A 23,694-nucleotide genomic window follows, 5' to 3' on the forward strand; every position below is an offset into this window, starting at 1 on the left:
GTTAGACTTGAAGGAAGCTTGTTTACAGGGAAGATCGTGGGTGCAGATGATTTTCAGGAGGAGTAAGAGTATCAGGCTACTTGGGAACTTGATAGGAGCCCAAGATTATCTATATTTTTGTTGAATGCTGCGACTTGATTTAAAGACGGAAAAGGAAAAGCAGGCAAAGACCCAGACATTGATGACGATGCTATAAAAAAAGGCGGAGAAGAAAAATTGAAGCTCCACGGGCGGCAGAATTCCAAACTAGGTAAGAGGGCCCCTCGCCATGGGCGGCGACTTTAGGCTCTATGCTCCTATATTTTTAACTGTTGCAGGGCTGAGTACAGGCTAGACTAGACGTAGGAGGCGGAAAAACAGAGCCTCTTAGTGAGCGTTGTACCTCAAGAGTAGTACCAGTACTGACCAGTACTACTCGGTACAACTACCTGGTTACATGGTCAGTTATGTATGCAGATATAAGCACGCCTTCCATACCTGAGTCTGGACCAGCCCCTCCATGTCTCCTTCTGGGACGGACGGTGAGCCCCCGCTTCTTATTAGGTGTTCTCGTCCGTCATTAGGGTTGGAAATGGTGGCTCGGGTTATCTGTCAAGCTAGTATGTAGCATCTTCATAAATACACATACTGTAACTATGTTTCGTCTCTCCTTCTGCCCCAGTTCGCCAAGATGTCTACCGTTTTTCATCCTCATCGATTAAGCGCTATTGTACCCCAAATTTGGCCTGCCGTCAAACTCAGCCCTAGCCCAAATTCATCGACTCGCCTCGAACGAATCCTACGCTGTGTTTTCTGGTTTCTTCTTTGTCGTGCCTCTGTCGTGTGATGGTGAGTGAATGATAGGGGCGCCGAAAAGAGATAAAAGATAGATAAAAGGGAAGAAGTAAGGAGAGAAAGCTTGGATTTACTTGGCTGTCCATTTACAGGTCGTTTACTCGCTGTTTAGGCTATCTCACCTTTTATTATCTAGTACTCTGGTATATATATGCACATACATACACTCAGCAACGCTCCTCCTCTTCCTTATTCCGTGCCTCGTCACAGCCGTGCCAGTTGCTCTTCCATCCTCGTCTTTGTCGCCATCTTTTCCTACTCCTCTCCCGTTCCCCCGTTCTTCTGCCTTTCTTGTCTCCTCTCCCTTTCTTCCTCCCATGGCCATGGATCTCACCATCAGAACCGCTGGCCGTGATGACGTCCTTGATCCATCTCTACGCACCGGAATTGCCTCCGTAGAAACCCACCTCAACAATGTCGTCAAAGCCACCTGCACTCTAGACCCCGCTGCGATTGACCTGATCTCGCATGGCATCATCCTGTCATCTATGCCCGTATCTTTTATCACCGCCCATTTCTTCAACATCTTGCGCCTCGCTATTTCTGCCCTGGCTGTCGTTCCTGACGCTGCACCACTGTGCAACACCATTCTCGAACCACTAGCGTGCCGTCTGCCTTTTCCTGCTATTGCTCCCCTTCTGCAGGACCAGGACCTTGGCCTACTTCTTAGCCTTGACAGTCACCCAGCTGTATCTCAGCTTCTGCTCGGCATCTTTACTCGTGTGGCCCCCACCGGACGCTTTGAAATGCCGGCTGTATGGCATGCATACATATCGCCACAACGCACAAGGATTGTCGAGCTCTGGATGCTTCACCCTAATATCCGGGTCGCACAGGCTGCCGAAGACTGCATTGCTGCTTTTATACGGGCGGCTCTTGAGCACAAGAACGTTGATGCAATGGCGCTATTCGATGACATTGTGCACCCAAATCCCGATGCAGAGCCAAGCATGATTTCTCTCATCCGGGGCATTCTCACGCGGCCTAACATCACCGACAGCCAAACCCCCGGAAATGCCGATGCAGCCCCGGCATCCCTAACAGCCACCAAGACTGCCGATCCACTGACGTCTCTGGGACGAGTGCTGTCTCTGCTACCGCGAATCCTCCCTGCCGACCCCATCGCCATCTTCAAGTCCGAGCTTATGAACCTCGCTCTCACTGTCAGTGGCAACCCTGAAGACGCCATGCTTGTAGAAGCTCTCCGTTCAGAGACTCTAGTCCTTTGTCTGCGCGCCCTCTTTGCCATCCAGATCCGGGACGGGTCTTTGCCCCCCGGTACGATTCGTATGACTTGTGAGGCCCTGCAAAAGGCTGGCGTCACCAATGCCAACGACAGTAATCAGTCTCTTTTGGACGAGATCCAGCACAGATTGTCCCGCGATTGGGGGATGAAGACGAAGACAAGAGATTCCGCCAGTGGGTTGCCCTAGCGTTTGGAATAGACTCAAAGGAGCAGAGGGGATGATGGTGGTGCCATGGCTACATAGGCTTTTAATGTTCATAGTGGCTTATTTTACTAGCAACCGAACTTTCATGCCGTATCCTTCCTTTGACCTGGGAGTCAAGACCCATATAAACAAAACTGTGCTCTCGTGTTCTGTTCGTGTCTAGCTAGCTCTATTCCTTCGTGACTCTGTACGTATCCGTATACGTATAATTATAGTACTTGCAGCTACGCAACGTGCTGCTACTCGTGGCCATGAATCATGACCTAAATCCCGTGAAACCACAACAGTAATAGAAACAAGAAAAATATACGAGAAGCGTTTGGTTAGGCCTTCATGGCCAGTTCGTAGCATTTCACTGGCATCTGTTGTTTTCTGACAAGCTTTTATGTACGGCCTAAACGACACATATAAAGAAAAAAACGTAATAAACCCACCGCGAAAGGAACAAGAAAAACAAAACCCTTTCCAATATCTAACTAACCAGCCTCTACCTAGCCTCAAGGCTCGGCAGGATCACCCCGGTGCATCGTATCCATAGCCCCCTCTTCTGCGTCCAGCGAGTCTTGCTCGTTCTCATGGTCTATATCCGTCCATACTGTGGCCGTGCTTCCACGGCGATCCACCAGCGGCTTGCCTAGCTCTGAGATGCCGAGGCCCACATCACCGACACGGCGGAGAACATGGACTAGAGCAGCACGCAGATCTGAGCTGTTTTTCTTGCATAGTAGATCCAGCGTCAGCGGGTAAAACTCCTTGATGAATGCCGCAAATGGCTCGCGTGGGAACATGGCGTATCCCTCCAACACTTCCACTACAACCGGCCTCCACGCCTCAATGTTGCGGTGCTGGCTTTCTTCCTCAAGCAGGATGTAGCCTTTAATAATGTCCTTACACAGCGGCATCAACGCAGATTCAATATCCTTGCGGTTCTTAGCACGCTCGGGCGAGTTGTCAGCATACATGCGGAACAAAATCGAGATGTATGTAGCCGCAGATCCAGATTCTTGCTTGAGAAGATTAGGAGGCTGGCGCATAAAGCCTTCTCGCCAAAGCCGCATGCGCAGATCGCGGTCGTTGTTGAACTTGCGAGCAAACAGGAACGAGGACTTTAACAGGGCCATCAGTCGTAACAGCTCGGTTGAGGGAATCTGGGCATAGACGGCATCGTTGCTGAATAGTTCGTTGACTGTCTCAATCATGAGAAGCTGCACCACACACCGCGATATTATCCGGTTGAAAAAGCGTCGACGAGCGGCAGTAACGACGGGCTGCGGCTGCTGCAGATTGGATGACGGCTTGTAGTCTTCTAGAATTGGCGTTCTAGCCTCTTCCAAAGAGGTGAGCTCGCTTTCGTCTACCTCACCTTCAGTGTTTTCATTAGCTGCATCACTGTCCTCTCTGCCATTTATCTTGAGGGACTTCTCGTCAACAGCAGATGGGGGAGACTCGGAAGATGTAAGAGGACCAGAGAAATCATAGCCATTAGCCAAAGGCGTCAGCGTCGTAGCCGAGTTCAGCGTATTCGCCGAGAAGAGTTCCCGAGCTGTCGTCCGCTCGAACAGCTCGCAGAAGGCACTGACAATCAGTGACCAGTGTTCCAGGGTAAACTTGGTGACGTTCTTGAGAATGAGCTGCTGCAGGCAGTTACCACCAATACGTGAAATAGTGTCATGTTCCTGGCAGATACATAGTGCAAGTAACTTAAGGAATCGGTCCAGCATATACTCGAGGGAGTCGAAGAAATGCGTAAATAAAGCAATCAAGTTGCGCAACGCTTGGATCATAGTAGTCGACAGCCACACAGACATCTCTTCATGATTGAGAGCATTAGTCATCTCAGGTCGCGATCTGAGCACCATGAAGATGGGTTCCAGTTGCTGGCGCCACAAGATGTCCCAAAAGTCGGGGTTAAAGTTGTCACCGTATTTGGACAAGGCCTGGAAAAAGTATTCCAAGGCATTAGAACGCACCTCCAGGTCTTCGCCAGTCATAAGTACATCATGGAAAGCAAACAAGATAGGGAACCAAAAGCCCTCCTCAGCGGAAGTCCCGGGTCCGGGTGAGCCCTGGCCGTTCTTTTTGCTGCGGGATAACGGACACTCAGGAGTCTTTTGCAAGCGGGGGATGATAGACTTCAAGGCCTCAAGGGCTTGAAGGCTGCGCTTTTGGAACCTCATGTTCTTCGAGAACTCGGTCAAACAAACAACCAAATCAGTGAAGGCGCCCTGGGAGATGACAACGCTGAACTTGGACCTGTACACCAAAGTGACATTTTCAAAGGCCAAGCTCACAATGCTCTCGTGTGGCTCACGGGCAGCAACGGTGAACACCCCAAACATTGTTCTCCACCCCGACTTGATGTTGTCACCGCGGGCTTGGATCATCTGAATTAGACATCTCAAGACCAGCTCCTTAACAGCAACATTCTGTGTATTAGAGAGAACATGCTCAAACGGCTTCAAGAAGTCCTTTTGAAACTTGAAACCCGCAAGTTCCTCAATCTCCATGAACCGCATCGATAGTTGCCGCAGCGAGTCCAAAGCCGAAAAGACAATGGCAGTATTTGCATGGCAGCCAACAACATTGAAATGCTCACCAAGGACATCCCAGATGTGTGTCCATTCAATACGCACACGCGTCATGTTGTAATAACTAATCTCCACAATCTTCTGCAGACTGTATGTCCGTGGAAAATCGTTAGATCCCGAAACCTTTATCTCATCCCAGCTGACCTCAGTCAGTGCTCTGGCAAAATGCACAATGGCATCGCCAGACAACTTAGCAGTGTTGGTAAAGATCCTATCAACGCCCTTGACTACTTCGTCCGATCTACTCTCGGCGGCAATCTCCATCGACAAGCCCTGGCTAACAGGGCCAGTTCGTGATGAGATAGTCGGTCTTCGAGTGGAGGAGATTGAAGGCCTTGGGTCGCTTCCATCCCGGGGAGAAGCCAAGAATCGAGCCTTGGATACATCTGGCACAGCATTCTCATCCACACCCTCGGTAATCAGTTGCAGTCTGTCAAGTTGGCTAATGCACATGAGAATGTCCTTCCATGACCCCTTCAAGAAGTTACCTTCAGTTTGACCTAGCTCTAGGATTACCTTGAGGGCCTTGACGTTCTTGGCCATGATTTCATGGGGATTGTTGAGGTTTGTGGCGTTCTTGATGGCAGACATAAATGCCTCGCGCGGAGTAGAAAGATCAAACACACAAGCGATCTTGGTGGCCATCTTCATTCCCTCCAGACACAGCTTATTAACTTCAATGTTTTGTGCCTTTTGTAGCTGGCTCGAAAAGGCCGAGAAAAGCGACATCCATGTAACTTCAAACATGGGGCCGACGTGCTTCGAAGAGATGGCAGGAATGAACTTGTTGCCGGTTTTAGCATTGCGACGCTCATTCTTGAAAAGGTTGCGGAACAGCTGCTCGGAGCGATGTGAAATCTCTTCAGACTGCTGAAGATGGGCCTCACGAGCAAGATCACGTCCAACATTGGAAAATCCCTGGACTAGACCAGCAGCAAGCCCAGAGGGCTGGCTATTGACAATGCCTGCAGCTGCGGCAGCCTCGCGTTCGCTATTGAGCACAATCTCATTATTGGCAATCTCGTCAAAAATGGCTATGAGATACTCGTCAGGCAAGTCAGCGTTGTCGTTGATGCCACGGTTGTTTCGAATAAACTCTTCTTTGCTCATGCGCTTAGCAATCTTGCTGCTGTGCTGATCAGTGTTAAGCATGATGACAGAGTATGCCAGGACATAGGCTGTATCGGCATTTGCAAAGGCATTGGGATTTCCAGTGACATAACGCTCGGCAAACTTCAACATAAAGCGATCGATTTTCTGGGCTTCGCCAGGCAGACGGAACGACTGGAGGAAGAGACGCAGGGCATCAACAAATCTCTTCTTGTTGAAGTCCATGCTATCAACAAAAGCGTGCATGATGTCGATATTAGCCTGATCACCCTCTCCAAGGAACTCGCCAATCATGGCCTTGTCCAGTCGGTCATCAGAGAGCAGAAACTTGGCAATATCCAGAGGAGAGTCGCTGGGGATAAAACTTTCTGAGATAAGGGTCTTGATTCCCTTTTTTGGCTTAAAGTTGAACAACTTAATAGCATTAGTCATAGCAGTTTTCCGCGCCTTTTCCTTCTCCAACTGATCAGGGTCATCGTCCAAGATAGGAGTCGAAGGCGTTATGGGTGTTTCAAGTCTATTGTTAAAGTTGCGCTCGTGAATGCTCGGATCGATAGAAGGCCTTGTATCAATCTCAATAGATGGTCGAGCATCCGCACCCTCGGAGGTAGGCTCTAAATCTTGTCTTAAAGGCTCAGACCAGTTCACGAGCGATCTAAGGGATTCTACCAAGGCCTCTAAACACACACGTTTAATAGCGTACTCCTTGGGAACGTCGGTTTCTACGTCTTCTTTTGGTGCCATATGAGCCGCCGAAAGCTGGGGTGGCAGGATTGTGCGAAGTTGCCATTCGCTTGGAGGCGTAATCTTGCCGTTTTTCTCCTCATAGAGCTGCTCTTGAGCCGGTGTAATGACAATCTGGCTAATGGCGAACCGAGAGAGATCTTCGATAATGCCCTGAAAGAAATTTTCAACATCGCGCCCGCAGTCATAGTTAAGGTAAAACTCAACAAGGGCCCGAGGATCAGCGCAAAAGCGGCATAGAACGTTGACAACCGTGAGTTTCTGGGATGCGGGCGCTGTGCGTCGGTTGAGAACAGCAAGATATATTTCGTGGAGGAAGACTTCAATTTCTTTCTGTTGTTCAGAGTATTTTGTTTGCGTCAGTTGCGGTCTCTTCCTGTGATTTTCTATCGGCAATTCTTTTCCACCACCAACTTACCTTGAAGGGCTCGCGCATGAACTTGATCATGAGCCAGAATATCTCGGCACACACATCGAATACCTTGTCTACAGAGCTAGCTCCATTACGTGTGATGCTCAGACAGAGATAGTATTTTATCGCCTGCAAAAACGACGTTGACTCAGTCCCCACGGAGTTACGGATGGTGCATAGGGGCGATATAAATACAGACAGGTTGTTGTTCAGCAAAGTATGCAACAGGTGCAGTGACACCAGTTTCGAGCGCATTGCTTGGCCTCTAAAGTCAAACAGCTGATCAGGTGCCAGCACCTTGGTCGACAGTTTGCAGAAGGATCGGAAGACAAGGTAGGCATCACGGATGTAGACTTCATCCTCAGCATCCAAAGCCTCATTATCCTCAGCCACATCACTAAGCGCAACTTCTGATACAGAACGCCCACGCCGAGGTTCCGGCTTAAGTCGCGAAACCATTGTGGAGCCATCGCCGACGTGGGAATCGTCAAAGCTCTTGTGGTGCTCAAGATCCTTGAGCGTCAGTTTGGTAGCTTCGTTATCTTCTTCTTCCTCTTCCCCATCTTGTATTTGCTGGCTATTTGCGGAATCGGCGGAGTCGTCAAGGGTGCCGTGACTGGCAGTTTGACGCAGGTTACTCAGACTGAGACGGGCTTCCTTCATGTTCAGTCGGGTCTTAACCCGCTCAAACACGGTACCGACCATCTGCGTCAGTGTTCCCTGTGCCACCTGCTGATTGGCGGTATTGCGAGACAATAAGAATACATTGTAAACCTGGCGGACAGCCTTTAGCAGGCCGGCACCATGCACGACAATCTTGTCATTGAGAACAGCAGAAAGCAAGCTCTTGAGAATCTGCAGCTGGATCTCTGGTGGTGTTTGGTCGCCCTGGAAGCAATCGCAGATGGTATCAATGGCACGCTCAATCAGCGACACATTGCTGTGTGTAGGGAGTGGCGACGGTAAAGCTGTTTCTGGTGTTGGTTGTTCGGCAGGTTTATCCGGATTTTCGGGGTCGATATTGACGGGTTGGGCATCGGCATCCGCCACAATGATAGAGGGTGTAGAAATAGAGGGAGGCACGGATAGAAATGAGTATGAGATGAGTTTTCCAATGCAGTCGAGGGCTGTTGTGGTGACTTGGATATTTGGCGACTTGGAAGCGAGCTGCAATGGCGCAAATATGAGCTCGGCATCGGGGAATTGGGGATCACTGGCTTTGATAGCCTCGAGGGCAGTCTTGACCGACTCGGCGAGCTGTTTGTTACGCTGGGCTTCTTTAGAGGCCGCGATGGCATCCAAAGAGGACACCACAAACTTGAGAGAGCTCATCGCATCAAGAAGGGCGAACAGCTGGGCTCAAGAAGAGGACAGTGGCCATTCGACGGGGGAGGGCGGGAACCAAGGATATCGAAAGAGGAAGAGAAAGGAGCAGTGGAGAAGCAAAGGAAGCGGCAAGCTTTGAATATGAACGGGCGACAAGTCTTCGATGAATGCGTGATGTCGAGGTTTTAGTATAGTGTCTGCTTTTATAGTAGGTATCAAGATGCTAATGTTTCAAGTGTTCTAAGTAGGCCAAAGGCCAGTTCGAGAAAATGGATACGAAGCTTGATAATCTCAGCTAAGGGTAGCTCTCATCTGATTGGTGCACTAGAACAAGTAGATAAATAGCAGACAGGACGGAAAGAGAGGCTGTTGAGGTTGAGAGGTAAATCCAATTAATTAGTGACACGCAACACCAAAAGAATGAGGCTGAGAAAGGCAGAAAAAAGAAAGCCGTTAAACAACAAGCTTCAATAAGAATGCGCATTCAGGAGACAATCAGGAAGTCTGTCTATTCGGCCACCCAGTGCTTTGTGGCAGACTGCATAGGCTGCACCTGCCAAAGCTTTAGTGATGCAGCCCTGTACCTCCAGCTTATTCTCAACGGCTTAGTGGGGGTTACAGGGGGAAGAACGGGGCTTGATGTTATCATTTAGTTCACGACCAAGGCCCCAGAAAGAACAGCAACGCAGCAATGACGCGCAGCGACAATTTAGCGGGGCATCTGAAGTTAGGGTTGATAATAACCCAGGCCAGAAGTTGACCGCTTTCTACAAATCTTGTAAAGCTGCTTGTATCACGAAATCCTCTTTACGCGGTCAAGTTTGAAAAATGAAAAAAACCGGTTATTGTTGATTGACTGAATAAAAAAAAACGCTATGAGCTGAGCATAACAGTGGTAAAAGCAAACAAAAGACACAGCTAACTGGTGATAACCATGAAATATCAGGCTAAAAAGACGAGAAGATTGTGAGAAAAAGGAAAATATAAGAAAAAAAAAACAAAACTCCATGTAGTGTAAGGTGATGTACAAGACAAAAGAAATTCGTGCAAGTCATGTCGTCAGTCGTATATTGCAGAGCCTTGCTCTCGGGGCCGAGAAAAGAGACATGCGAAGGTGGGGGGATATAAAGTTTAAGAGAAATAAAAAAGCAAAAACAAAGGAAATGGAAGAGAAGGACAGGGAGAATCGCCGCCGCAAAACTAAGCAGCAGTAGAAGTGATTGGCAGCGTCATGGAGCGAGTCTGCAGCCTCCCTAGACGGCCGTTTTGTATCAGAGAGCCGTCGTCAGTAGTGGAATCCTGAACCGGCGTGCCGATTCCAGAGTCGTTGGCAATGCTGTGGGCACGAGAGCTTCTATTGCTCTTCTTCTGGCAGAAGCCGGAAAGCTTCTTCATGACTGTGTATAAGGTAACGAAAGGGGCATAGGTCAGCTAAGGATGGCTCTTCAACAAAACAAGACAAAAAAGCACACGCGTAAATATGCCCGTCATGGCGTTGAAAACACAGCCTCGGCGTCTAGTAGTTGTGGTGCGGGTACGAGGTTGACGTTGGTGCCGATCCAGAGGGCAAAGGAAAGTCTGGCGAATACATGGGCATGTTGGGAGAGACTCCCCCGATAATGGTACCCTCAGTACTCGCTACGGAGGGCGCAATAGACGGGGCCATAGACTGCCGCCGAATTATGACCGAACTTCTCCGCAGCGTGCTAGGCGATCGGTTCAAGCGGCCAATGAACGAACTTTCCGAGTCCTGTTGAGAGACCGGGGGTGGACCCGTGGTTTGAGGCAATGGGCGAACCATGACGGGAATAGATTGCGTGTTGGGAAGCAGGGCGTGGTTGAAAGCAGTGTTGGTGAATGGCATTGCAGGCATGGCAGAAGACATGGCGGCAACTGTGGTGGTAGTTGTGGCAAAGTTCGGGTCCGGGTGTCCTGGAAAGCCTGGACCTGGGCCGCGGGCCGACGTGGAAGAGCACATACCATCATGGGAGAATCCACTTATTCGGCTCTGTACAGCCTGGCGAGAAGACGGGCGCGCGGGCCGCACGCCCGAAGCTGCCGAGCCAGTAGGTTCTAGTTGCGCACCAGGCGGGATGCCACCGCCGGTGCTAGGTACTGGGTTGGATGAAGAGGTAAGCGGGCGGCGTTGACCAGAGGAGGCATCGATGGTGCGTCGCCGTGGCATGAAACCAACAGCGGCAGTGGTAGTGGCGTTTCGCTCCGCACGTGCAGCTACTACACACGCCTGAGACTGGAAGAGGGCGTGGCCACTGAAGCAGATCTCGTTGCCGAAATGAATTTGTGGGAACAGCACGGCTATGGGACGGTCGAATTCGGGCCCGGCCAGGGCCATGGCTGCTGCTTGCTGCTTCTGCAGATTCTCATCCAGGGTCAATGAAGAGTACCTCTCACGAGCATCCTCGGCAGCGAGCCAGCGCTGTTCGGGCGAGTCAACCATGGCACGAGCGAGTTGTGACCCTCGCTGCATCTGTTGCCAAATAGCCATTGCCCGCTGCATGAGCAAGATGAGCCCCTCCTTGAAGCTCTTGCCAGCTTCCGAGTCAGGGTTAAGCCAAGGCTGGAGCAGGTTGCATAGTTCGGTGGCGGTAGCAGTTGGCAAGTAAGCAACGTCTGGAAGCTTATCGGAAACTATAGCCAATTGACAGCGTATGGCTTGTGCTTGATCAGCATGCTCCTGGTCCATCCACTCCAAGATCTTGCGCATAGATTCAAACCCAACATGAGAGGCTTCAGGGATGTAGAATTGCTGGAAGATGCATGTAGACAGTTTGTACGAGATGAGAGCCTCGGCTAGGGCAGAACGAAGGTATTGCGCAGCCTTGCTGTTTGACTGAACCTGTGGGAAGCTCCAGAGGGAGCCAGGGAGATCAGTGAGTTTAATCTAAAGGGAGACCGAGCTACGTTAGTGGCTGAAAAGAAGTACGGTTTTAGGGCAGAGGGAAAGGGAAACTCACAGTAGGAGTAGGGAGTTCGCGGCTGAAGAAGTTCCAAGCTAGGTCATGGAAGCTGTTATCCAAATCGCGGAATTTATCGGCACTATGAAGAGGTTAGTAAAAAGAAGAAAAAGGGGGTTTATGCAAGGGAGAGAGGAAAGGAAGAAAGGCTAGACTTACATGTCTTTTGTGTCAAGAGTGAGCATGCCGAGACGCGAATGGCTCTTTTCATAGCGTTTCTTATACTCGGTTGCCTGCTTCTTGTACTCACTGGCTTCTTTAGCCTTGAGGTTTGATTTAACCATTAGAGCCGCAACTTCGGAGCTCAGGCCTTTGGCATTATTGGCGAACTCCCTGTCTTTGGAGGCGCATTTCTCGTGGTCAGATGTGAGCTGGGTCAAACTGGAGGACAGCTTTGACATGGTGTCGGTGGCATTTTTAAGCTCTTCTTCCAGCTGCTTGACGCGGGCCTGGTCTCTAGCATGATTACGGGTGTCAATATCCCACTGAGCGTAGCGATTCTCGAAAGCGGCCATCAGCGATTCTTTGGTGAAGACAGCTGTATCTCTCTCGGTGCGTAGCTTATCCATTTCTTCCTCGGTATGTTGATGCGACTCGGTAAATTCACGACGCGCTGCAGCAACGGCATCCTCGATTTCTTGGGCGCGACTAGCCGCAAACTCCTCCCGGTCCTTTAGTCTGGCCTGGTTGAGCTCCTCAATTTCCTTTGTCTTGGATGCGCGGATATCCTCGAGCTCCTTCGTACGCGTAGCTTTGTAGGCTTCTAGTTCCTGTTCTTTGGTTGTTCTGAACGTCTTGACCTCGAGATCCTTTCGCGCTTTGTAGGTGTCGATTTCGTTGGTCTTGCTGGTTTTAAAATTCTGCAGCTCTTTCTCTTTTGTCTCCTTGAAGGTCTTAAGCTCCTTGTCCTTCTTTTCCTTGTATGTTGTGACTTCACGCGTCATGTGTTCGCGGAGCGCGGTGAATTCTGCATTCGAGGCTTCTAAATGGCCCTTGAGCTCAGAAATCTCAAGCAACATTTCGTCCACATCGTCCAGCTCGTTTTGTCTACCGCGCACTTCGTCGACTGTGGCGATAATTGACTGCAAGATAGCCTTGAGTGAGCGAGGCTTGAGCGCATTCTGATTGGCCGCTGCTGACGCGACATTGGCCCCGGGAGAAGCAACAGCCGCCGATGGCGGTGGTGGAATGGCGACAATGGAACCCATGGGCGGGGTTGTAGTGCGCGAAATGGGCGCAGAAGATGTGCCAGTTGCCGCAGCTAAGTCAGTTACGGAGATGGATGGAGTGACGGATGATGGGGCGCGAGGCGCATTGGATGTCTCATGAGTGGCTGAAGTGGGGCTAAAGGAAATTGAACTGGGTGGAGATGGGCCCATTGTGGAAGTGGCAGTTGCGGAAAATGGCCTGGACGTGCTGGGGGCGGTAGAAGTTCGGGAAATTGGCCGAATCAAGGGAGAGGGCGCGGAAACAGCCGACGACGACGAAGTCGGTCTGCTTTGCGATGTAGAAGACATGGCGCCTGATTTCCTTTGGGCCTGTGTCTGCAACGGGCGTGTCACGATAGGGGGCGGCGCTTTTGCAGTTGTAGGCACAGGTGCAGGCGATATAGGGGCGTTTTCAGGGCCCGACATAACTCGATGCAGCCGAGATAGGAATGAAGATGGAAAGAAGAAAGAGGTAGGAAAGGAGGAAATCCTCAGGACGGCAGAGGAAGCTTCCAGCAGAATATTTATCGTTTGAAGGAAAAAGGAGAGGCCGATAAAATAAGATAACAATTATATCGATATAATCGACAAACCAGATAGAACTGCTTTCCAGGCGGCGGCAGGGCAGCAAGGCAAGAACGAGCAGGGAAGGAAGGTAGGTAGGTAGGTAGGTCTTTGGGCGGTGTGAACCCAAAGGAACAGACATGGAAAGAGCAAAGAACAAGAAGGCGTGGTGAGGAAGCTGCCTTATTGATTTTGTGCTCTTGCCAGATTACGACTTCGTTCTGACGTGTGTAAGTGTAATACAGTCTTCAATACGAAGCATCAACGTCGAGACGAGACCGTTTAAACGAGGAAGAAATAGAACGTCGGTGGCGCACAGTATCTGAGTATCATCCGTCTTATATATATACACATACACAGGAAACATGGCTCAAAAAGAGTTCGACCTGCACAGAAAAAGCGCCTGCCGTTCATGAGCTCGGCTCTGGACCAACAGCGTGCATGTTATTTTTCCTGCTCCTCCTCCTACTCTTCCTCCTTCTCCTCTTTCTCCTCTTTCTTCTCCTCCTTCTCCTCCTTCTCCTCCTTCTCCTCCTTCTCCTCATCCCCGCCCTCTCTTCGCACCAGCCAGCGATATCTCTGCCCTGGCCTGTGCCCCCGTTGCCTGAGCCAAGATGACTAGCCCATGGTGAGCGCGGTAGTTTCTTGCTTGCTCCATCACTATCCGTCGTTATTGTTGCCTTTGCTTTTCTTTTCCTTGTCACCTTATTCCTTCCCGGCCACCTAAACAGCCCTCTTTTGACCACGACCTAATGGGCTGGTATTTGCGTATGTATGTGCACACATAAACAACAATACGAGTGTATATACACCTATCATTTGGTATAACCACATCACCTGCTATGACTGACTGCGCTGGCCGTGAAAGCTGGCATAAGCCCAACCCAACGCAGCACAGCACAGCACAGCACAGCACAGCACAGCACAGCACAACGCAGGGCTATGCCTTGGGTTTCTGTCTTGTGCTTGGCGCTTTTCTCCTTTGTTAATTGTGCCAGTGAGGTCAGTAACTTTGTCAAGGCCTGACAACCCGGCCTACCCGCCTGCAGACCCAACGGCCCCAGGTTGAGCTCGTGTGTGCTGTCTTAGTAGCGCCCTCGAGTCTCCCTTTCCTTCTTCTTCGTCCTTTTGCGGCTTGCATGCATTCTCACGTGCTGTATGACTCCCATGTAGGTACGTACATATGTCTATCCACGGGAAGATAAAAGCTTGGAAAATACTAGGCAGGTAAACAGTAAGAAAATGGAGATGGAGAGAGAGACACACTTAATTCCTACCCAACCCTCAGTGATTGATGAATGCCCTGCATGTTCCATGTCTCAGTCTTTACCACTGGCCATAGCCATAATTAAAGGCCATGACCATCGTCATCGCTGTCACTAACTACTGTTTACTCTGCTGCTGCAAGTCGACGTGGCAAAGAATCAATCTAGCTCATCGTTGTAGGACCGCAGGAACTGCAGCTCTTGCTTCCGCAACCCACTCCTTTTTCTGCCTTTGCGCTTCTGCAGCAAATTTTCTACTCCTATTTCTCCCGTGTGTCATGTTCCTAGACCGACAAAGATCGACCGCCTTCCCAGTGGGTTTCCCACCTGCTCTCCTTTCCTCGAGAGCAAAGCTGGGTATCTCTGGCGAAGACAACTCTACCCTGGCCAGCTCGGTATAGCCCTTGGATGACAGGCTTTTTGAATGCAGTTGTTGACCTAAAATCCCAGTCGCCAGCACCATGTCTGGCCTGGCCTGCCTGGCCTGGCCTGGCCTGGTCCCTGTTCTAATCCAAACCCAACGCAATGGCTTTCCCGCCTGAATTGAATAATGCCCAGGGCTTTTCTTTATTTTTATCCTTTCCCTTCTTTTCCACACAAAAGAAATGCTCCTAAGCTGGTTCACATTGTGTGGTTGGCTTTAGTCCCCTGCCTAAAAACGGACAAGCCCTGTAGTTTAGGCCGCTATTTCTAATGCTACGACAAGTTCCTTGGCTATGCCATGCTCATTGGGGCTTTTTAGCCTTGTCCATGGCTAGGAAGTAGAAAAGTCCCATGATAGTACAGTGCCACCTGCTCGCCAACGTGCTGTTTTGTTCCCAGTTCTCCAAGCATAGCTAGCCCAAGGCAAGGACATAGTTACTTACATACACACGTACATGGGCACTTTCACCTAGCTCCCGCTACCCTACCCCATCAGCCTGCAGACCAAAGGAAAATAAGCTTTACTTCATTTCCTAGCGTTCCTTTTTATTCTTTTCAGCGAGAATCCTGCTTAGTGTGTACATTGCTTTGCAAGGCAACATTGGGTATTATGGCTCACTTACACTGGGCTAGCGCTTATAACAACGCCGCATCTTGGCTTTGGGCCCATGTGACTTGCGCCAAAACTCTTCCAGTGAAACATTGCAGACCATAATGACGGTGGGGAGTAGGCAATAGCCAAGTACTTCTATGCATACAGAACAGGGCGATCTATATGTGGGTGTATATTGCAATGATATATATGCAGCGTGATACATACATTATGATATCTGACGTTTGTTTGGCTCTACGCTGGGCAGCGGTGGACAACAGAGCTACTCACATGCATTTTGTTAGTATCACGTGAAATTCTGTGGTGACGATGACCTTCGAGTCTAAATAACCCTTTGCTTTGTATGTGATAAAGGGGCTGCATTTGGATCCGTAGTATCACTGTCTCTGATGCAGGTATATACGTTATGTCATGACTTGTACAACTCCATGGTCAAGCCCTAGCCTCTCCTATTTTAGACTCCTAAAACATGCTACCCTGATTCATCCCTTGTGTGTGTATTATACCCCCAGCGATCCACCTCTCTGGGGCTCAAAGATCACGCCATCCCTTTGGTCCCTTGCTCTCCCTGCATCATCAAGGCGAAGCTCACCATGTTTCTTCCCTTGGCCACCGTTCCTAGTTGTAACTTTCAAGTTATATCGACGGCAGCTCAGCTTACTGTTAATGTCTACAATGTCATCCCGCATCGTTCTTGGCCAAAAGGAAAAACAGTCATCCAATCTTTTGCCTGATTAGCTAGCAGGATTCACTTCTCTCCTCATGAAAGGCAGCGCTATATCGAGTAGACACTAGACCACGACACTCAATAGTAGCAGAGTTATTAGCCAAAAGGGCAGCTCGGTGGACGGTGGTCCTTGTTACTCTCTCCCTTGGACTAGATCACGATAGGCTACGACGAGCAGAACGGCCCCGTAGCGTCCCTTAGGACAAGAGCTGAGATGGCACGGATTATAAAAGACGTGGACAAGCCATTATGGCTACGATATCAGCTCGTTTCCGTTGTCTATCTTACCACGATCTTCTTTCAGGTCCTCTGTGTTCTTTGCCCTAGCCCAACAAGCCAGATCTTTCCAGTACATCAGACAAGAGACAATGAGGATCATAGGCCTTTTAGCAATATGGTTTGTTTCTGTGACCACCGCGCGCAGTGTTCCGCGATATGCTACAGTTGTTAGCTCGTCTTGTGCGGCTAAGGAGCAGTACGACTTTATCATTGCCGGAGGCGGCGTATCGGGTCTTACGATAGCAGACCGCCTAACAGAAGACCCGAACAGTAAGTGCACGAAGCATACAGACCTTTGAGCAGCTGACTAGCTAACTGCCAAATCGCAGTCAAGGTTCTTGTCATTGAGTCTGGCCCGTTTGACAAGGACGAAGACAGCGTCTTGATTCCTGGCAGCTTCAACCCGGCTGCCTATTTATGGCTCCCGCTGGAGAGCACCCCACAGGTGGGACTCAACAACAAAACCTTTACTGCCCCAGTCGGTCGGGTTGTTGGCGGGGGTTCTGTGGTCAACGCCATGGTGTACATGCGATCAAGTGCCTCAGAGTATTCTGACTGGGACTCGATCGGGGCCGAAGGCTGGACGTGGGAAAACATGCTTCCGTATTTCAAGAAGGTAAGGCTATCCGCCGCTATTGTCTTGACACTCGGTAGACTGATGAGATTCATAGAGCGAGAACTTCACCGCACCAGATTCCAACTATGCTGCTGAGGCGAACATCTCATTCGTTCCTGAGGTCCACGGCACCGACGGCCCAGTGCAAGTGTCGTATCCCAACTATTATTTCCCTGGCAGCGCCATTTGGTGGAATTCAGTCAAGAGCCTAGGCTTCCCGATAATTACAGACATGAATGCGGGTCATCCCATAGGCCTTGGTTGGTTCACAACAGTCTCGGACTTTACTAATCGTACACGCTCTCACGCAAGACTGAACCACTATACACGCGTCATTTCTACACGGCCTAACTACCACATTCTACCCGAGACTACTGTTGCGCGAGTCTTGTTTAACAGAGCTAAAAAGGCGGTTGGTGTGCAGTATTTGCCAAGTGCCGGTGGCTCTCTTAAGACTGCCCTAGCCAAGAAGGAGGTTCTTTTGGCCGCTGGCGCCGTACACACACCCCAGATTCTGCAACTGTCAGGTGTTGGCCCTGCTAAGATCCTCAATCAATTCAACATTAGTGTCGTTTCAGACCTTCCCGGTGTTGGACAGAACTTCCACGATCAGCCCAGCATCATCCTACCGTATAACACTAGCAACAACGTGTGGCCTAGCATAGCTTCCCTCGACGATCCGGACTTCGATGCGGGGGCGCGCGAGCAGTACTTGCGCAATAAGACCGGCCCATATGTGCTCACACGAGGCCTCAGCACAAACTATCTTCTGCCCACCCTATGCAATGTCACTAGCAAGTGCCACGATATTATCGCCGAGGCTCGCGCTGCGGATCCTAGCAAATATCTCCCTGCCGACGTCCACCCCACAGTGCTAGAGGGTTACAAGGCCCAGCGTGAGGCAACCCTTAAGCAGTTGGCTGGCACTGACGTAGCTGTCAGTATGATCCATTGGGACACAGCCGACTCGGTCCGCATGTACTTTCTCAAGCCCCTGAGCCGCGGCGAGATCAACATTGTCTCAACTAACCCACTCTTGCCGCCCAGTATCAACTTCAACACCTTCTATGATCCGATCGATGCCACCCTGGCTGCCGAGAGTTTCAAGCTTAATCGGCGTATCATGTCCCAGCCAGGGATGCAGGCTCTTGGGTTACAAGAGGCAGTACCATTTGGTGAGGCTGTGGCTACGGACGATGACGCTGCTATCAAATCTGCATTGGCACAAGTGACTGACCCTAGTGCTGCCCATGAGTGCTGCACAGCAGCGATGCTGCCTCTGAGCAAAGGCGGAGTAGTAGACCCCAGGATGAGGGTCTACGGTGTCACGAGCCTGAGGGTCGTCGACGTGTCGTTTTGGCCACAAACGCTAGCGGCCGCCCCAACAGCAACTACATATGCAACGGGCGAAAGAGTAAGTTTGGCTCAAGCAAAAGTCCCCTTTGATATACGAGCCATGACTAATGCTTGCATGCAGATTGCTGATATTATCAAGGCTGCTTACGGCCTTGGCTCCTCCACGTACTAATAACTCGACTGAAGGTGTGCTCCCTGTACATATAGACCTACATATATCGACACATACAAAACCTCTAGCTACTAATGTATATCACCCCCTACTATATCTGAATATATATGGACGTATTTCCGCTTTTGACCTATGGCTCTGAAATAAATATCCTTTCCTACTCGTATATGCTTGGTAGTCCCCATTTCTCCCTTAAAGTCTTTCGGAGGTTGTAAGGAGAAGTCCGATCCTCTGTTTCCCCAGACTGACACAGATTTCCTTCAACTCCTGGGTATTCTTGGATTAGAGCCTAACGAGGGGGGCTGCGTTGGTCTGAACAATTCGTGATTTTCGAGTCTGCCCACTGCTGGCACTGCAAGCTTACAAGACAAAGCTGAAAGCCTAGTGCCACACTTAGACGGGGCGGTCCTATTGTGACACTAGCGATGTGCACAAAGACCTCTGTATCCTAGTATTCACAGCCAAGGTGGGCGTAATTATTCAAATCACACCTTTTCTAACCGAGCTTTTTTACTTGTGACGACCTTGACAACTAGCCAAGTATGTAGCGCACTACAAGGCCAGCACCAATGCCAACCAAGATACCAAGACAGTGAGTGAGAGGGTAGGGGGACCTGCCCAATAAGACAAGATGCTCAGCTTGGAGAATTTTACGGATGTCTTACAGCATGCGGAGGAGCAAAAAGAACGTGGGATTGCAGCGCAGCAGCAACAAGGTTAAGAATGGAAGTAAAACAAGCGAGGGCAACGTACAAGAGCCAAGGGCAGCCTACATATAAAAGGGCCACCACGCATTCTCTTGCACCTCATCCACACCCCAAATGACGTGATAGCCAAGAATTTTGCCTTGTTCCATCTCTACTGTTCTCTTTGACGCCCCCCTCCTCGTTTTTCTATTGCTACAATGTCTACCAGACCCACCAACGGCGGCGCAGCCGAGAAAGATGCTAGTCCTCGGGTTGTGCCAATGCGAGTGATTGTTTGTAGTCTCATGCGGACAGGCACACTTAGTAAGCCTTTTTGATACGTGCATCGTTGGGGGTTTGCTGCTCTTGCATTGCAATTTACTAACTTGAACTAAAGGCATGCGGGCTGCCCTGCGTGAGTTGGGAATCCACGACGTATATCACATGCAGACTCTCGGCAAAAGTGCCGAAGAAGACATTCCTCTGTGGACACGGGCCATTGAAGCCAAGTATCACGGCAAGGGCAAGTTCACACGCCAAGACTGGGACGAGCTTCTGGGTGGGCATCAGGTGAGTTGAGAACCCGCCCCCCCCACCCCCCCTTCCACCACTCCCACAAAAACAGGTGGCCATTGTACTAGACAGCTAACCAACTCCCGGTTTACCCTATATGCAAGGCTGTGACTGATATTCCTGCATCCTTCTTTGCAGTCGAGCTTGCCGCAGCCTACCCAGAAGCCAAGGTAGTGATTCTCACGCGCGATGCTGATAAATGGTACGAGAGCTGCCTGAGCAGCATCCATAGCGCTTTCTCTAGCATCTCATTGCTTGACAAGCTGCTAATCATCACGTTGGACCCAACACTTCGCACCTTTGCCATGTTTATGAACAAGGTCAACACTGTTTGCCAGGGCTTCACATGGCCAGAGAGGGAAAAGGCCCTGGCCTTCTATGACCGCTACTATACAGACTTCCGCACCAAGATCTCCAATGACAATGGCCGCGTGCTAGAGTTTAGTGTAAAAGATGGCTGGGATCCGCTGTGCAAACATCTTGAGCTGCCGGTGCCAACGCACGTGGTTGATGGCAAGGAGGTGCAGAAGTCGTTCCCGAGACTCAACGACAGCAGCTCCTACGGAAAGGCCGCAGTTATCAAGATGCGTGCCATGCGCAAGCGGGTGTTTTGGCGTGTCTTTGGCTTTTTCCAGACAGCCTTGTTGGTGGGCTTGTTGGGATACCATTTCCGCGATCTCATCCTGCCTCGTGCTGGCATGCTAACAAACATGTGGAAGTCGTGATGTGTAGAAACGCTGATGGAGTGGGCGGACGAGGGCACGGTTTAAAGAGACTGCACTTGTCACTTTTCAGGGATGGAAGTAATTATTAATAGATATTTATACATCACGGCTTTTACTGCCATGAACATAGAAGTTGAGTTTCCTGGTATCAAAACTAACGCCATGCCAAAACAACGAGACCCTCCCTATTGCAGCGACGAAGAGATATAAATTTCGAAAAGAGCAATAGGAAATCGAAGGGAAAAGCAAACGCGAAAAAGAAAAAGCCGCGAAAAAAAAAGCATCAAGAAAAAACGACCCAATAGCTATGCCGACTCCAGCCACTCATCTGTACCAAGCAGCCCTGTCTAAGAGGAGCTTTGGGACAAAACCTGGCCACTCGCCTGCCCAATAGGCTTGCGCACAAACACCGTCTGCTCCCAGCCATCAATCTCATCGACAACAGTCTGTTGTACCAGCTCGTACTTGCCAAGCTTTGGCAAGATAATAGCCCAGAACAGCCAATAAACACCACCAGAAGCAATGATTCCAAAGCCAACAATACAGTGGATGTAGTATGGGAGATGCTCGTACACGCTCTGGTCGCCTGTGGGAGGGACAAAGGGGGCAATGATCAGGTAGATGTTGCTGATGAAGAAGAAGGCCACAACAGGCCAGGTGGCGGAAATGGGGGGCGCCCACTGCCAAGCCGCGCGGTTGTAATACAGGTACAACAGTCCACCAGAGATGGCAGCATTCACAATAGCAAGCGGGTAAGAGATGAGATTGAGAATGAAGTTGTAGGCATCGCCGGGAGGAGGAGCCAGCATAATGATGACCGAGACCAGCCAGTGCTCGAAGAGGCCAGCCAGGGGGGCGTTGAAGGGACGGTTCGAGGCCCAGAAGCGGGAGAAGGGGAGCATGCCCTCACGACCCATCTCCTGAACCAGGCGACCCTGCGAAAAAATTACGCTGAGAACATTTCCAAGAGCAGAAAGAGCGACAAACACCGACAGTGCTCTTTCGGCAGTCTCGCCAAAAACGTTGCGGAACAGAGAGGCAGCCACGAGGCGGCGAGCTGCAATGATTTCGTCGCGGGGAACAGCAGCAAAGTAGGCAACGTTGACAAGCATGTACAGAACGGAGATGGTGCCAATAGCCAGAGGAGCGGCAATTTTGAGGGTACGAACGGGGTTCTTAGTCTCGCTCAGCGCGTAGTTGGCATTGCTGTAACCAATGAAACTCCAGATGACGTTGTATAGAGCTGTCACCACACCATAGGCACTGCCGCTCGTGCCGGCAAAAGCGTCGTGGAAGTTGTTGGGCTTTTCGTCGATCTTGAGGTGACCAGCGAGAGCAATCCAGCCGGCAATGATGATGAGAAGAATGATAAAGATCTTGATCGTTCCTAGCAGGTTTTGCAGGCGGATGCCCCACTTCAGGGCACAGCCGTGGATTAAGAAGCAAAAGGTGATGCAGCCAAGACCAACAGCACGTTGGTTCCAGCGACCGACCTCAACCTCGGCGGCATGGAGGATGTATTCTCCGAAAACGACAGAATTGCCCGAGGCCCAGCCTAGGAGGACAACGTATCCAGCGTAGAGGGCAGTAACCAAAAACTTGGGCTTGCGGTAGATGAATTCGAGGTAGTTCTTTTCGCCGCCATTCTTGGGGATGGCAGTTCCGAACTCGAGGTACACGGCGGTTCCAGCGGCGGCAATCAGCGAGCCGAAGACCCACATCAGAAGGGAAAGGCCTACTGAGCCCGAAAGCGCAAGAATGGTGCCAGGGGTGGCAAAAATACCGGTGCCGATGATGCGGTTTACAATCAGGAAAATAGCGGAGACGACACCGATTTGACGCTTATTCTCGCGGGCGACTTCGATTTGGCCTTCTAGAAGGGGGTTAGACACATGATCACGTGAGACTGGGTGGACGGGTGGACGGGAGCTCGTACCAGTCTCGACATCGGGGTTTGAGAAATCGGAGTGGTCTCGGATTTTGCTATCCTCCGAGTTGGCACGGTGTGCGACGGTTGACGTCTTGGCGATATCTTTCTTAAGCATTGCAGCGTTGGCATGCGTATACCGCAGGCGCGTATGTGTACGGATATAGAGATAGTAATGCAGCAACAGCAGCGTCAGGCTCTGCTGGTTGAAGTAACGATATGTCAGGGCAAAAACTCAGTAAAGAGTTTTCACGCGATTATAAGAACGAAAGAGAAAAGAGAGAGGGGAGTCGGACTTGTCCGTGTCTAACTAGCCGCCTTGCTAGTGGGGGAAAGAAGAGCACAGAGGAAAAGAGAGAAAGAAACAATGAGTGGGAAGGTAGAGCAAGCCCTAAAAGCATACAGAAAGCGGCGGGCTCCGCCTTCCTTTTGTACCTTCCAGTCTTTCGTTGTTTTGTGCAAGTGCCCAAAATAAAAGGGCAGGACCGGAGCACCTGCTTTGTGTGGGTGCGCGTTCCTTCCCGGATCATGGGCACCACCATGCATACCCGCAATTCTCCCACACAATGAGCCAACTTGGCGTGATTGGTATATTTTCTTCCTTTAGCGTCCGCCATCGTGCACGCACACCATAAGTAGCGGGCAATAAGGCCGAATAGAAGTCTCAGTTCCCCCAGTCCAGGCCCCAAATTAGAGAGACGCATGCCATCGTGTTGGACGACAGTTCCGCTCGAGGCTTGGGGGCACCATCAAATTTTCTTCTCTCGTCGTCTTGCTTGTGCTCTTCCCCTCCAATCACTTGCCTTCTTTCTCCCTCTGTCTCCCCGTCTATCCCCATCTGCATCCCTACCTCTCCTTGTCAGGCCGATCACGTCTTCGCTAGACGGATGTGTGCAATTCCTCCCACAAGCCTGCCCTGCAAAAAATTACACAAGAAAAGAAATAAGTGGGCCTTGGCGTGTAAGTCGCTTATGCCGGGCTGTCTTGATTCTTTGGTGCTAGGTTAGGCCATTTTGGGCTTGACTTGCATGCTATGACTTCGCGAAGAGTTCTAATGGAAAACTCTGTCGTCTAGTCGCTTTTCCGGCTGCGAATCGGATCTCTGTGTCTGGAACCTCGT

General features: G+C 50.5%; 6 protein-coding genes across 6 annotated transcripts; 3 read left to right on the forward strand and 3 right to left on the reverse strand.

Annotated features, from left to right (window-relative positions):
• Positions 1–1,157: 1,157 nt before the first annotated feature.
• On the forward strand, positions 1,158–2,267 carry HOO65_020473 (uncharacterized protein; the record flags this gene model as incomplete). The annotated part of the gene is made up of 1 exon (XM_071000075.1): positions 1,158–2,267. The coding sequence occupies one exon, from the start codon at positions 1,158–1,160 to the stop codon at positions 2,265–2,267; it is 1,110 nt and encodes a 369-aa protein (XP_070861111.1).
• Positions 2,268–2,782: 515 nt separating this feature from the next.
• HOO65_020474 (Protein transport protein SEC7) lies at positions 2,783–8,471 on the reverse strand (the record flags this gene model as incomplete). Its single annotated transcript, XM_071006253.1, has 2 exons — positions 2,783–7,060; positions 7,146–8,471. The coding sequence occupies 2 exons, from the start codon at positions 8,469–8,471 to the stop codon at positions 2,783–2,785; spliced, it is 5,604 nt and encodes a 1,867-aa protein (XP_070861112.1).
• A 1,194-nt stretch (positions 8,472–9,665) lies between these two features.
• Positions 9,666–13,074, reverse strand: HOO65_020475 (uncharacterized protein; the record flags this gene model as incomplete). The annotated part of the gene is made up of 4 exons (XM_071006362.1): positions 9,666–9,862; positions 10,206–11,367; positions 11,441–11,522; positions 11,600–13,074. The coding sequence occupies 4 exons, from the start codon at positions 13,072–13,074 to the stop codon at positions 9,666–9,668; spliced, it is 2,916 nt and encodes a 971-aa protein (XP_070861113.1).
• Positions 13,075–16,608: 3,534 nt separating this feature from the next.
• On the forward strand, positions 16,609–18,663 carry HOO65_020476 (Gmc oxidoreductase; the record flags this gene model as incomplete). Its single annotated transcript, XM_071006566.1, has 4 exons — positions 16,609–16,789; positions 16,849–17,135; positions 17,191–18,549; positions 18,613–18,663. 4 exons carry the CDS (start codon positions 16,609–16,611, stop codon positions 18,661–18,663), a joined length of 1,878 nt encoding a protein of 625 aa, XP_070861114.1.
• Positions 18,664–19,567: 904 nt separating this feature from the next.
• Positions 19,568–20,647, forward strand: HOO65_020477 (Choline dehydrogenase; the record flags this gene model as incomplete). The annotated part of the gene is made up of 3 exons (XM_071006898.1): positions 19,568–19,673; positions 19,747–19,919; positions 19,991–20,647. The coding sequence occupies 3 exons, from the start codon at positions 19,568–19,570 to the stop codon at positions 20,645–20,647; spliced, it is 936 nt and encodes a 311-aa protein (XP_070861115.1).
• Positions 20,648–20,994: 347 nt separating this feature from the next.
• On the reverse strand, positions 20,995–22,692 carry HOO65_020478 (High-affinity methionine permease; the record flags this gene model as incomplete). The annotated part of the gene is made up of 1 exon (XM_071000076.1): positions 20,995–22,692. The coding sequence occupies one exon, from the start codon at positions 22,690–22,692 to the stop codon at positions 20,995–20,997; it is 1,698 nt and encodes a 565-aa protein (XP_070861116.1).
• Positions 22,693–23,694: the final 1,002 nt, after the last annotated feature.

This window comes from Ceratocystis lukuohia, assembly GCF_044167205.1.
Source record: "Ceratocystis lukuohia strain C4212 chromosome Unknown Supercontig2_pilon, whole genome shotgun sequence".
Lineage (NCBI taxonomy): Eukaryota > Fungi > Ascomycota > Sordariomycetes > Microascales > Ceratocystidaceae > Ceratocystis > Ceratocystis lukuohia.